This window comes from Accipiter gentilis, chromosome Z, assembly GCF_929443795.1.
Source record: "Accipiter gentilis chromosome Z, bAccGen1.1, whole genome shotgun sequence".
Lineage (NCBI taxonomy): Eukaryota > Metazoa > Chordata > Aves > Accipitriformes > Accipitridae > Astur > Astur gentilis.
The window spans coordinates 11,953,994-11,967,789 of NC_064919.1; the positions used below are offsets into that span (position 1 = coordinate 11,953,994).

Consider the following 13,796-nt stretch of genomic DNA (forward strand, 5'->3'; position numbering starts at 1 on the left):
GTCCCCCAGGTGAAGACAAGGGAGACTATTTGGTACCCCGTTAGTCTCCCTGCATTCTCAGATCCCCCATAGCTGAAGGCACTAAAAAGGGAAAAGCAGAAATGGTTAGCTTCCAATGCTTATTCTCTGACTGTTTATTTAGAGAATGAATATATTTCCCCTTATAATTCTAAGCAGAGTTGGGCACCCAACAGTGACTCTTGTAGAAACTCGAAAATGAGAGACATAGCTCAGATTCAAGGAACAAGGATTCATAGTCCCACTCCACTTTGGTTGCACTGAACAAGCCTCTGCTTGTGTCTCCATCTGTTTATTTCCATTATGTTCATACAAAGCCTTAGGCCAGGCACTGTCTCTCAACTATATTTGCATTATGCAGGAAGCATCTCTGCTCATAAAGTCTATTAGTTTTTAAAGTGTAGGCTTTAGGGTAGCACTGAAAATTTCATATGACCATTCTTGTTTTCTAAACAACAACAAAAAATTCTATGTGAATTCAACTATTCACCTCTTTCCCCTAATCATAGGGAAGCAAATTCAGCCCCAATACAAACATGTGAACATCTCATTGACTTCAATGGCCATTCAGCTTAGCTATGTCAAAGCTGAATTAGGCCTTGGGTCTCAAACTGTCTTGTCTGCTCTTGCCATCTGTCTTTCTATGCTAACCTCATTCCTTATTAAATAGGGTGTTCGAACTGAATGTGAACCAATTCTGCTGATCCTTTCTCTGCAACAAACATTGCTAGAGGCTAACATTCCTGAAAGTTATGACTATTTTGACTGCCTCTGCTTCTGGATACTATGTGATGTTCTTTTAAGGTGGCCTGAAATTCTGACTATGAATGTTTAAATTCCTGAGCATTCAATCCCTTTGCAGTCATATCTTAGACATTCAAAATTACTAAGCCATTTAGCAAATCATAACTCAAAACAGTACACAGATTCATTGTCCGTCTTCCTTAGAGGTTTCTGAGCTGGTAGTGCTAAACATGGTAGTTCACATACCATGTAGATGATGATGTGTTATACAGAAGAAGAAAAAAAAAAAAAGAAAACCAGACAAATGTCTCCATGTTAACAAAACAATGGACAGCAGATCCAGAAAGTGTATTAAAGGGACAAGGCAGAGACGTGTCTAACGACATCCCTAATCTAGTAATTGCGGATGATGGAGGAAGTACAGTGGAAGGTCTGAAGATACAGACTGAGTGCAGGTGTTCTTCCTATATGAAGACTCTAACTGCTGCTGTCAAAGACCATTGCTCTGTTTCAGTGGGGCATTTTTTGTGATCTTAGAAACTGTCTTTTACTGAGCTAGGAGAAGACTTATTGTTGCTCTCGGCAACATAATGTGGAAAATCCAAACAACCTACCTGCACAGTTAAAATAAATTAAGCGTGACAGTTATTTTTATCTGTTACTCAGTGCATGTTGTGAAGAGAACATTTGAATAGCCTGAATAAAGGAAGAAGCAGCCATGAACTTAATTTAAACTCAGACTGAACTATTCATAAATTGAGAGCTGCTGAGGATCAAGTCATTTGGTTGTCATTTAAAGGAAAGCAAGCAAACAAACAAAACAAAACAAAACAAACACCAAAAAACACCTCTCATCTATTCATTAAGTGTCCACAGTTTCATCTTCCAGGCAAGACTTGACATGAAAGCAGAGTGGTTCTTTCAAAAAGAGGCTTTCTAATACATTTCTAATTTTTAGAAATTCAACAATAAAATTAGCTTGCTAGATTTCAACAGGAAAGGTTTGAATGTGCAGCTTGACATTTTGGGCCTTACTCTTAAACCATTTGAAATTTCCTGATCTTTCTTTGTTTTCCGAGCTGGAATCTCTCTACAGGGCAGGGTGCCTCTTTAAAATGTTACAGTGTAAAATCTGTAATAACTCTAGCACAGAAGCAATAAGTATTTGAGTTACAGGTAATATGAAAGTTAATTGAAACCCTGATGTAATTTTATGCTTTCTTCATGCTCTATTCCACTGGTATTATGGGCTTATTGTCAAGATGAGAGCTGTGAAAAATGTTTATTGGTACTCTGGTACAGGCTCTACACTGCTTTTTCTCAACAGGGTAGCTAATTCTCTTAGGAAGACACTTAACTGAATCAACACTCCTCACTGTTCATGCTAAGGAGGAGTGGAGGGAATCAAAGAAATAGGACAGATAAAGGGAGATGCATGTACACTACAAAAGCTACATTTTAAAAGGAGGTCAGTTTTGTTTATCACAGCTTTAGCACATCCCCAGGTAGGGTCAAGGCTCAATCTCTGCAAAAACTCCCTGGTCATATGTATATTGTCTGTGCATCAGCTTCCACTTTGGTGTAGCCTGCACAGATGGACCACCTCATCAGGCAGGGAAAGCTGTCACATCATGGGACTGCCTTGCACATGAGTTCTGCCCCAGCAGGTAATGAGGGTGCTGTAAGCTAAAATCATGAGGCTCCTAAAACTTGAATACAAGCATAGCTACCAAAGGCAAAGCATCAGCCTTAGCTGTTCTTTGATGCACTGTGGAATGCAAGCGTGTAAAAACATTGCCTCAGGAATGTTTTTAATTTCAAATTTAGACAATGCACATCACGGGACAGAAAAACAGCTGAGAGAACAAGTAGAACTGAGCTGATGATTTCCACAAGTCTGCAGAAGTCAACCAGCATTTTCTTATTGACTTTGGATTGTGCTGTAGCTGTTTGTTCTACCCTTGAAGAGCCATGTTTAGCATACCACGGACACAAGAGTCAGAGTTTTTGCATTGCATCAGCAGGGCATGCTTTAAGGAGCACATGTTGTGACTTTGAAGAACTGAGAGAGGACAAAGCCAGGATCCTGTCCCCTTGGGAATACATGGCTGGCCTGTGCTCATTTAGGAAGCACAGAAAGCACCTCTTTAATCTCCTGTCATGTTTATTAATGTGGAGGTTTTGTGGGCCTCCCAGGCAGAATCTAGGTTTTATGTTTCAGGATGCCATCTTTACATGAGTCCCCAAAATGTGGGACAGCCTGGAAAGTTACACCCAGTGAGCTCATCTCTGTGCAGCAGGACTCAAGAAGTACTCATGAAATGCAGCTTGTTACACTTCTCATAATGCCCTAAGTATTGGCTAGGAAATGATGGATGTGACATCATTTGACATTGCACATTAATTTGTGATGTTTCCTTAAATATTAAACCTTTTAGGTGCAAAATGTAGCCCAATATCATGACACAAAAATCATATATTTTATTTTTTTTTTTTAGTTTGGCTTTGCTTTCAAAGCATTTGATCTCTTCCTCTATTAGAGAGCCAAGCAATCCTTTATTGAACTCTTTCAAGCATATGGCTTGGACAAGAAACATCACTGGAGTTTTGACCAGCAAGTCATGCCTCTTTTGAAAGTTGTGGCTGGGAAATGAAATATTTCACTATCTATTTTAATTCTAGGGAGGTGATATGTGAATAACTGAGGAGAATATACCATATCTGGATATTATGTTTGCCTCTCAGTTTGCTTTTTTGGGAAAACAAATAGTACTTTGAAAGCAAACACTATAATTTTTCCTAATTACATGTCATTTTCTGAGATTGCCAACCTTATCCACAGAGGCCAGAGGCTGACACATCTTCTGTAATTGAGCAATAACTTACCCTATAAGTAGTGCTCTGAAATGACTGAAACTGATTACCATGCAGCAGAGCTAAGTTTAGGTGAAGACAGGTGTCTTCATCTTTAAACACTGGGATCTTATCTCTGATGTCCTTTTGTCAAAAGTCAGACTATATTGACCTTACATCAAGCAATGATTTTAATTTGACTATAAAATTACTAACACTGTTCGGTGCTCTGGACCTCTTCTCGCAGATAATAGATCTACTCTTAACTTCAGGTGAACCAAATAGGTGTCCCAAAAGGGTCCACTCTTCTGGCTTGCATGGCTTTCCAGCAGTGTCATGGCTCATGCCATGATAACACCAGTTTGCCTGCACCTTTCAACTTTCATGTGCCTGTCTAGGGAAGAGCAAGCTTTGACTCTGCCATTACAGAATTTACAGGATTTGCACTAGCAAGTCTGTCTAGTACAAATGCAGGCTTGAGGTGGGTTCTTTCATACCTGGCACATTATTCTTTACCACAACAGAAGATATTGACAAGGCATTAATTAATACCATCTTCTGTCAAGCAAAACTGGCAGGTTTAAGTAAAGTGCTGATACAAATTTGTCTGATAGAAAAAAATTGCACATTTCTTCAAAGCAACTGACAGTACAATCTTAACTCAAAAGTATGCAAAACTGGAGGTCAAACATTAGGCCAGTTCAGGCAGTTTGGGCTGGGTCTGCATCATTGCAGTTTTGCCCTTAAAAACTACAATCTAATCAGGCAGGTAAGCCAACTCTCAGACTACTCAGGGGTCTTGATGTTGCCATGACAAAGACTGAAATACTTCTTCAGGGTCTTATGCTGTAAAACCCCCTTGTTTTATTTGTTTAACTCCTGGGTTAATTGTGAAAATCTTGCAGTATGGCTTTTTTAGCAGTGTGGAAGGAGGCTTCTCAGTATAAACGACACCTATTTTTTCCTAAATCCACGGTGGATGTGTGCAGTTCAATCATGTCTACTGCGCCTTCAGTGAGCCTGCCATTTGTGTCAGATCTCCAAATGCAAACCAGATCCAGAATGTGACCCCTGAAGGAGACCATGAGGTGAGAGGAAAATTGACAGTGATAGGTCCTCTTATATGCACTCTATTACCTGCAGCTAAATGTCAGCAGAGTATGATTGTCCCTCATCCTCCTCAGTAATGCAATCTGACACATGTAAGGACTTACCCTATTGAGCCAGACTGGTTGTTCATTACAGGGAAGAGCAGAAAAGTATAATTGGGAGAGTCATCTAAAGACATAGTTTGCTAAAAAATTGAGATTGCCTCCTTCCCTTCTCTACCAGGTACGCTGCAAAGCCATGGTCATTTACTTCAGCATAGTATCCACTAATGCTGAACGTCCTGCCTGCTGCTTAAAGTCTCCAAAGAGGAAATTAGATTTAGCTGGATTTATACCACTTTTGACTGTTGGAGGTACATCCATAGCATCTTCCACATATACATGTAGCACTCCCAACTGTTGGTACATGCAGCTGCAGGTCTAACTCCAGGTAACAGCAGAGGTCATAAAAATATGCCTTGTCTGCTTCAGAGTGGGCAAAATTAGTGTGATGAAGACAGGAGATAAACTGTCTCACGTTGCAGTTAAGAAAATTGGACACAGCTGTTGCAGTCCTCTGTTAGCTCTGCTGCGAGGGTTAGAAACTCATCTTTCTGCTATTTTCACACATGCATTTCTTGGAGGCAAGAAATCCTCCAGGCAGATGCAGTGAGATGAGCACCACAGGCTATTTGTCTCCCTCACAGCATTACAGCCATGCACTTTCAGCACTGCTTGTGTAACTGATGGCTTTTCTCTCTACTAGTATAGTTATCAGTAGCAGATAATCTTTCAGCTACCTTCTGCTTTCTTTCTGCAATTGAGCTTAAGATTTCATGATTAAAAAGAATTTGCATGAGTAACTTGTGCTTCCCTTCCTTATATCATTCAAGGAGTTCTCTGCTATTTTTAAACACCTGTGCAAGGCATTGAATTAATTGTTTGGCTGCACTGCCGCCACACACAGCCACTAACTCTAGGCAAAGCTAGGAGGGTATCTGCTCTTTTAATGATAGAACATCAGACTTCTTACCCGGTATTTCCAAATAAGAGAATGTACTCCAAAACAAATTATTACAAGTAAGAGAAACAAAATTCACAGTTTTTCCCTTCTTCATGCCACCCAATTCATGTCAGGGTTTTAGGCTATTTCCTGCAGACATTTTTTTGTCCAAAAACTTCAGTGTTTCTCTCTCAGTTTCATCATAAGCTGTTCACTGTGAACAAGATTGCTGAGATTGGGAGCAATTTTCTAAGCAACATTGCAATCTCATTCTCTTAGAATAGCTTTAACCTTAGGGCTGGTCTATACTTAAGGTTTCATTGCAAAATATATGTAGATTATAGTTCTGAGGGCTTTTTGCTAGCTTCATAGCAGAAATGGTGAACTTCATATCACACTTGGAGATATTTTATGCTACTACAACTAACTATTGAAAGGGTTTTGCCCACAGGGTTAAATCTGCGATAAAAATGCATGCATCATCTGAACCAATATTAGTTCATCACTGCTGTTCACCAGAAATAAATGATGTTGGTAGGTAGAAAATCTTCATTAAAACAAATAAGGGACAAAGTTTGATACTGAATGGCTGAAGATACAGCTGTTCTCCCAAGCTGCCATTACTTCCCACACAACTGAAGCATGCAAAAGTTATGTCAGGGTATTGCTAGCCTGGGCTAGTTCAAATCGCTCCTGAAAGCCTGACTGAGCTGAGGAGACCTAATCCATCTCAGTGATGGAGATCTGAAATGGCTTTAACTACTCCATCTGCAGCCACCAACATAAGTCTGTTTAGGCGTTTCCCAAAATGGCACCAGACTACATGTGCAACTAAAGTGTGCACCTGAATTTTGGAGACTGAGCCTTTGACACCTGTTCTCAGTATAGATGCAGCACAGTGCTTCTGGCATGGTCACAATCCAACCAGCACCCTCTGAGAAATAGCACCAGCCAAGGCTCCTTCTTAATGGGGCATAGGAAGGTGTGACTTCCCTCCTACTAACCCTAGGGTCCCTAGTAGGGAGATTTTTGCCTTATTTGTATTTAAGTCCAAAATACATCACACTATGAAAGCTGAAAAAAAAAAAAATTGGAAGAGAAAAGCAAATCAGCAAAAGATAATTGTGCCATTAGCTCTATAACCTGTGCACCCACCCTAGTGAATAACACCACTCTCAGATGCAGAAAAACAGATTAAATGAGATAGTGCTCTTAAGACAATTGCTATCAGAGAGACACTCACATCACAAGAGAAGTGGCACTTAACAGCAGCCTCCATAATAGTTTTTTTAAGACTGAAGATTCTGTGGAAATTGAGACTAAAATATTTTCTTAACTCTTAGAGGTGAGCCCTCAAATCATGGTTAAAAGGGTAAGGAAGTTTCATTCCTTCCTTCAAAATATAATACGGATGCAATGCCTAAGCATAGTGTATTTTAAAGAAAAGTGCAAAAAACAGATAAATGAGTGGTTTTCTTCACCACTTAAGTTATGCCTTTGTCTTCATGCTGATATGTGACCTCTCCCAATCTGAACTCCATGAAGCCACTAAGCCATTTAGTGTTTCAATACATAAACATAACAGCACTCTTGCTGAAATGTCTTTTTTCCTAGACTGCGTCTTTTTTTTTTTTCTCCCTCTTTTTCTTTGAGGATTTTATTTTTCTGAATGACCTGTTATTATTCACAGGAATAATTGGTGACAAAATCTACTTTGTAGTTTAACATGGCATCTGTCTGCTGGCTCAGCTGGCCACTGCCAAGATAGCAACACAAGGATGTAGTTCAGCTTTTGTTTTTAATGACAAGTCATATGTAGCTGAAAGAGAGCAGGCTGAGAAACAGCAGGAATCCCTGTGGTTCAAATCAAGTTAAAATAGTTGCTCTAATAAATTGCCTCCTTGGCCTGTTCAAGACCAAATGGGCCCATTTAGTGATGATCCAGGATTTACATGGTTGGAGCTGGCCTGTCTCCTTCCAATCTGAACAGGGCAGGATGCACTCTGGTGAGCAACAGACCAGCCAGTAGATCTGAGATGGCAGCACCCTCCAGCCAGCAGAGAGGGCCAAACTGGGAGTAGTAACATGTCCTTTTGCCACATGTGTGCAACCTGGCTTGGCTCTGAAACGGACTAAAACTGCTCCCGCAAACAACCTGTCTCAGTGGAAAAGGATAATAAATCTTAAACTGCTCCAGCTGCCATGCAAGTGAACATTTGACTATGTCTTAACCTTTCATAGTAGATATAAATGACTATCATGTGAGAAATGAAGAAAGCTTGATTCAGTATGATTCAATCACTGCAGGAGTTTTCCTGGTGAATACCCATAAGTGCTTTATTTACCTTTTCCTCTGAGGAGACAAATCTTTGCCCTAAAGGTGTCCCCTGATTCAGCTCCTCTTATGCTACAACCTGCCCGTTTACTGCACCAGTTTCTTTTGCAAGAGGATGTAGGCTGTCAGGTTTCAGATGGATACAGCCTACCCCAGAATTAATGGTTGTATAATACAGGGCTCAGAGTTGTTTCCCACCAGCTTAACAGCACAGCAATGGAGTCTATATGCTGAAAACACAGAGCACTCTGTAGCTAAAACAAATAGCAAAATTAAGAGCCTAAGTCTGCAGTTTCTGGGTAATTTCTGCATTTGTGAAGGACTTTCTAAGGGAGTTGTGGGGCCCTGTAGAAAGGTCACATACTTCAGTAGCTGAATTGCACCTTAAAGATTGCTTTCTTTGTCCAGATCCTATAGAAGTAGAGCAGAAATCCAAAGGGACTGACAGACTGAGATGGATGGAGCAAGCATCCTTGAGATGAATGTACTGCCCCAGGTCACTGCTGACCAACACAGAGGTGCTTCCCCCATGGTCACAATGCTGACCACGAAGAACTGTGATTAAGGAATGAACTGCTAAAGTCTCCCCTTGTTTGTTAAGAGCAATGAGTGTGTATTCACAGCAGTTTTCCAGATCCTACATCAGTACCTTTATTTTTCATCCATATTCTGCACTTCCACTGGCAACTATATCACCAGGAACTGGGCATCTGGCTCTTACACTTAAATTTCATCCTTCCTGTCTTGACAGCATCCGTTCCTTTCTCTCTTGGCTGATGCTGCTGACCTGAGAGCCCAAATTCCTTCTTATTAGCTGCACCTTGATTTCTCTCCTAAGTCTGCATGGATACACCTCTTAAGGAAAGAGACTGTTAGCTCAGCTTCATCCCTGTTGTATTGTCCAGTTCTCTTCATTGTTAAACTCCTGTCATCCATCAAACCCTATTCACAGTTGAAATCAACAGCAAATAAAAGGAAACAAATAAGTCAGCACAGTGCTACACAGAAGTGGAGCTAGCATGCATAGAGATGGATGAAAAGCCACTGAGCCCCAATAGTGCTGATGGAGCTGCCTTGCAGCTGTTCTGGTTGAGTTACTTCATCACTGCTGTACAGATGATGGTAGACGTAAAACTTCAGCTGTGCTAATGGCAGCGTGAACTGGTACTATGTGCAGCCTTACATCATGTCCATGGATGTGAACACTCTCGGGATTTTTTTTTTTAATCCAAGTTGCCATGTCCTTCATGCAGATCAAGTCAGAGGTCCATGCTGTGGCAGATATGGCCTGTCATCAAATACAAAGTGTGGAGATGAAGTCTATTCAGGCTTATGGTATTTGTGAGATTTGGGGGAAATCTTTTCTTCTGTGTGTTAATTTCTAGGCCTTGGACTTTTGTGACTTTTTTTCTGGTTAAGTACATGTATTACCACTGTAATGCTCTCTTCTTCATCTTTCATGTGTTGGCACATCAATGGGGAACATCACTTTACAGGTGGACACCTTAAGTCAATACCAGTGCATACCATGGGCTATGCAGAATGCTAGTTGTGTCACAGGTGCAAAATTAGGCAACCCACAACTCCATTTAGCATCCTAGTCAGCAGACTGCCCTTTCTTGGTGGGCATAGGCTACATATACATCAGCACTTTAGTAAAGAACAGTAGTATGGTTTTTAGTGAACTCCTTCCTCTTTCCTCAACCACACTTGTAACTCATTCAGATGTGAAGTGATTCACACTATGTGATAAGACTGTTGAGTCGCAGGCAAGAGTCCTTTTGGAGGAAACCAAACCAGAAACTCTTCTGCATGGTCATATGAAATACTTTTCAAACCTAGTGGAAACACAAATATTCAAATAAAGTACTACTCCTTCTGACACTGTGGTAACATTCAGTCCAGGGAATCAGACTAAATCTAGTTTGACATTAAATCCTAAAAATACTTATAATATGGATCTAGAGATGACAGCACCAACTGTTCCCATCCTCTGATCCATTCCTACTGCTCAGCTACTTGCTGATGCAAACAGAGGCATCCACACAAGGACAACATGCTGAAGGCTTCGTAGTTCCAAATATACTGCAGAAAAAGATGCACAGGGACCCGAATATGAAGGGATGCTTTAGTGAAATGGTAAAAAAAGGCACACAGCTTTATTTTACATCCATATTTGAATAGCAGGAGAGCATATAGGTATCAGTAGACAATCAGAGGCCCACTGTGCTAAAATGCTCTGCAGATATCTAACAAGGAAGGTCCTTTTGGCCTGAGATTAGCATGAATAAAACTATCAAAGTGAGCTGGAAAGAAGAAAAAACGGCAGAAGGAAGAAATCAGGACAGAATAAACTAGATGTCTTTTCTGCAGCACCACCTTCCAAGCAGCAGTGCTCTGGGGAAACCCCAGCACAGATGAATGCAAAGGAAGGATCAGGCCTGTGATAAAGTCAGAGGATTAGACCTCTGGCTTTGTGGACTACAACAGAGTGCTGAGAGGACAACAAGAAAAATAGGTGCCAATTTCCCAAAGCAGGAAAACCCACCAGCCAATACTGTTAGAAAGATACAGATGTGTAGTCAGTGCCTCCATGTACCCATAGGTAGACTACAGCTCAAGCTGGCACTGTTAGCATGTGCCACTGTCTGCTGGAGCAACAAATAAGCAAAGGGCATCTCTAAAGTACAGATCCTTTTGCATAAGTAATCGTAACACAACTGTGGACTATACAAAAACAGTAGTGGTTTGAAGAGACACACTCAAGATTGTAGAGTGAAGTAGCAGCAGAGGGCACGAAAAACTGTCCTTGTATTGACCAAAGACTACAGAGCCATTTCAAACTGTATTATTACATGAGCTGTATTTCAAATTTAGTAGGTGCACACAGTGCTGTGGTAGCACAAGGAACATTATTCAATGTATTCTCAGTGTGACTGTGTACATTCAACAGTGCTACTGGAGACGTTATATAAATCCTTATACATCCTTATCCTCTGTAGAGGAGAATGTGTAACCCCTATAATTTAATTTCACAGTTTAGAAAATATTCACTCATTTAATCTGACTCTAATCCATCATTATATATTGTAATTATTGCCATTGCTGTGGAAACTCCAAAAGCAATCAAACAGCTGTCTGTGGCTAGCTGTGCTTAAGCAAGACTGTCCCTGGAGGTGAAATCAGCAGGTATGTTCTTACCTTCTTCAAGGCTTAAGCTTGATGTAGAAATGAAAGTACAGAGGTTCTTCTTCCAGACAGGACAAACAGGCTGCCGGCACCATGCCCTGCAAGCTGCACCTGTAGCCTGACCTCACCCAATAAGCAGTTGTGACTACTGCCTGGCTGACAGTGTTGGCTAATGAGATGCTCATAGTTAGGGTCCTAGATGCTCTTAGTTACCCTTCCCTCGGGATGCACAGAAGTGCTCAAATGTCCTCTGGCTTCTCCCCAGGATGGGATGAGCTCATCCCAGGGATGGTATGAGCACAGGCAGCCCTTCAGCACAGCAACACAGGCAAGCACAGAGCAACCGGTGTCTGGGAGGCTCCCTGGGGGTGGCAAGGCTGGACCTGACAGCCAGGGACATCCCACCACACCATCAGGGACCAGGGCAGCCCCAGCCCTAGCACTGGGCACCACACTAGGGACAGGGATGGCCACTGCAGGGGCTGAAATGGAGTATGTCCTTCCTCAGTCTTGGCGTGCTGTTTCAACCCGTTAAGCACCTGCTGCATTTTCTCCCAGCCGTGGCAGCCTCTCTACAGCATGCAGAGCTGTCTCCAGCTGGCAAAGATATTTTTCAGTCATTGTTTTTGTACCCTTTCTGCTTTCTTTAACAACGCTGACAAAATACCGGGCTGGCGACAGAGCGTGGCTGGTAGAAATGGATCCAAGCAAAGCAAAGCAACCTCTCAGCCATGCATATTCTCCCGTAGGCAATAAAATGTCTTTGGTTTTGTAGGCGCAGGAGGATTGGATATGCTGCCAAGGGACCTGCCGGGACCGTGCTCCTGTGAAAGTCCTAAAGCTGAGGAGGGTGCAGGGGTAAGTCTTCTCCCACCGCGTCCTTGTGGGATCTGCGCTGCACTCAAACATAATGCTTGATGGCACCCCATGCTTGGTGGGATGGGCCACACCTTCAGCTGCAAGGAGGTTGTCATGGGGGGAGTAGTTTGCACAGCAGACCCCGTTGGTGTAAATTGCATTCGCTTGACTACTGCAGGTTCTCCTCCTAAATATTTGAAAGCCTGGTGCAACGGTTGGGATTAGGAGAACCTTCAATAAAAGTGCATCTCTTGGGAGATCTTGTTAAATAATCCTGGCAACTCATTGCAAGATGGTGTCAAACCAATGCTCAATCTTTCCTCACCATCAGTCAATCCCCCACACGTCTTCCCTTGCACCTTCTTCTCTTCTCAAGCCCCTCTGTAGTTACTGCTACTCCACCTCCTTCCATCTGCTGGAAACCCACATGCGAGCAGCTCGTCAGCATGAGGAGGGCAAGCATCTGAGATGCATTGCCCTCACCTGGTAGCCTGGTGTGCCTGGGTGGCATGTAGAAACATGCCAGATGATTGCTGGAAAAGGCGTGATGGGGATATTCCTTTTTCTCTGTTGTTCTTGGTGTGGTTGTGTGTAGCCAGGTGTTTTTAACAGCAGCAAATGAATTCATCAATAAGGTGGTGGGAATGGAAAGGGAGTGAATGGGCGAGCCAATTCCTGCAGGGCCAAGAAGTTCATCTTCAGGGTTGCTGACACTGCTGAGCATGAATCACATATATCTAAAGACAAAAACAACCGTGTTAAAAACTAAAGGCCTCTCCAACAATTTTTTATTATAAAGGGATTATTAAATAAAGATGCAAACTTGGGTATACCTAGCCCATATTAATGCCTAAATTTACTTTAGTCTTTTACATTTCTTTAAATTAAATTAAAATAGTAAAACTGGTTCAGATGAAACTGATGAGGCAGATTTCAGACTTCTGCTGTAAAAGCAAAGGAGTTTTTTCTTAAATTACAGTTAGTTAAATTTAGCCCAATAACTAACTCTTTCATTTAGAGAAGCATTTAAAGATAAAAATGCAGCAAGTTCATATCTTCTTCTGGTCTAATAGTAAAAACTGGTATGCGAAGCTCAGATTAGCTGGCTTTAAGATCTTAAAGGCCATGGTGAGTAATCAGCTAAGGTCAGCACCTGCAAAAACCTTTTTTTAATGAGGAACATGTAAATGCAAAACATGTTTTGAAAACCTTGTCTTAGATTTTTCTAATCATATTTACTAGTTGCATTTATCATTTTAAAAAAATAATTAATAATTTTCTCAAAATCCAGGTTTCCCACAGTTTTTATTTAAGTGCTAATAAAATCCAAAAGGGTCTGGATTAATCTGATGTTTAAAAAAAACCATAACAAAACAAAACAGATCTGTTAATAAACAACAAATATGAAACTGACTATATGTGGTTAACAATTTAGAATGGACAACATAGCACAGAATTTCATACTCCCAGCTATTAAAAACAATGACCAAATTCAAGGTTAAATCTATGTAAAGCAGGAAACCAACATGTCCTTAGGCATATCAGCCAGTGAGAATCCACCTTTCCTTAGGCAAATAATTTACAACACAAACAATAAGAGTAAGGTTCAAATTGATAATGCAAATCCATCAAAATGAAACTTTCATGTTATGGTTAAATCAGATATTTAAATCCTTCTGACTGCAGCTGGAGCATGGACTTGCACAGG

At 41.2% G+C, this 13,796-nt stretch overlaps 1 protein-coding gene across 8 annotated transcripts in view; it reads left to right on the top strand.

Moving 5' to 3' along the window:
- PALM2AKAP2 (PALM2 and AKAP2 fusion) overlaps nt 1-13,796 on the top strand; it is a 271,043-nt gene that overhangs the window by 147,285 nt on the left and 109,962 nt on the right. For all 8 annotated transcript variants that reach the window (XM_049796111.1, XM_049796113.1, XM_049796114.1 and 5 more), the window contains one exon: nt 12,006-12,088. In XM_049796111.1, the coding sequence (XP_049652068.1) occupies nt 12,006-12,088 (83 nt within the window). The remainder of the gene's footprint in view (nt 1-12,005; nt 12,089-13,796) is intronic.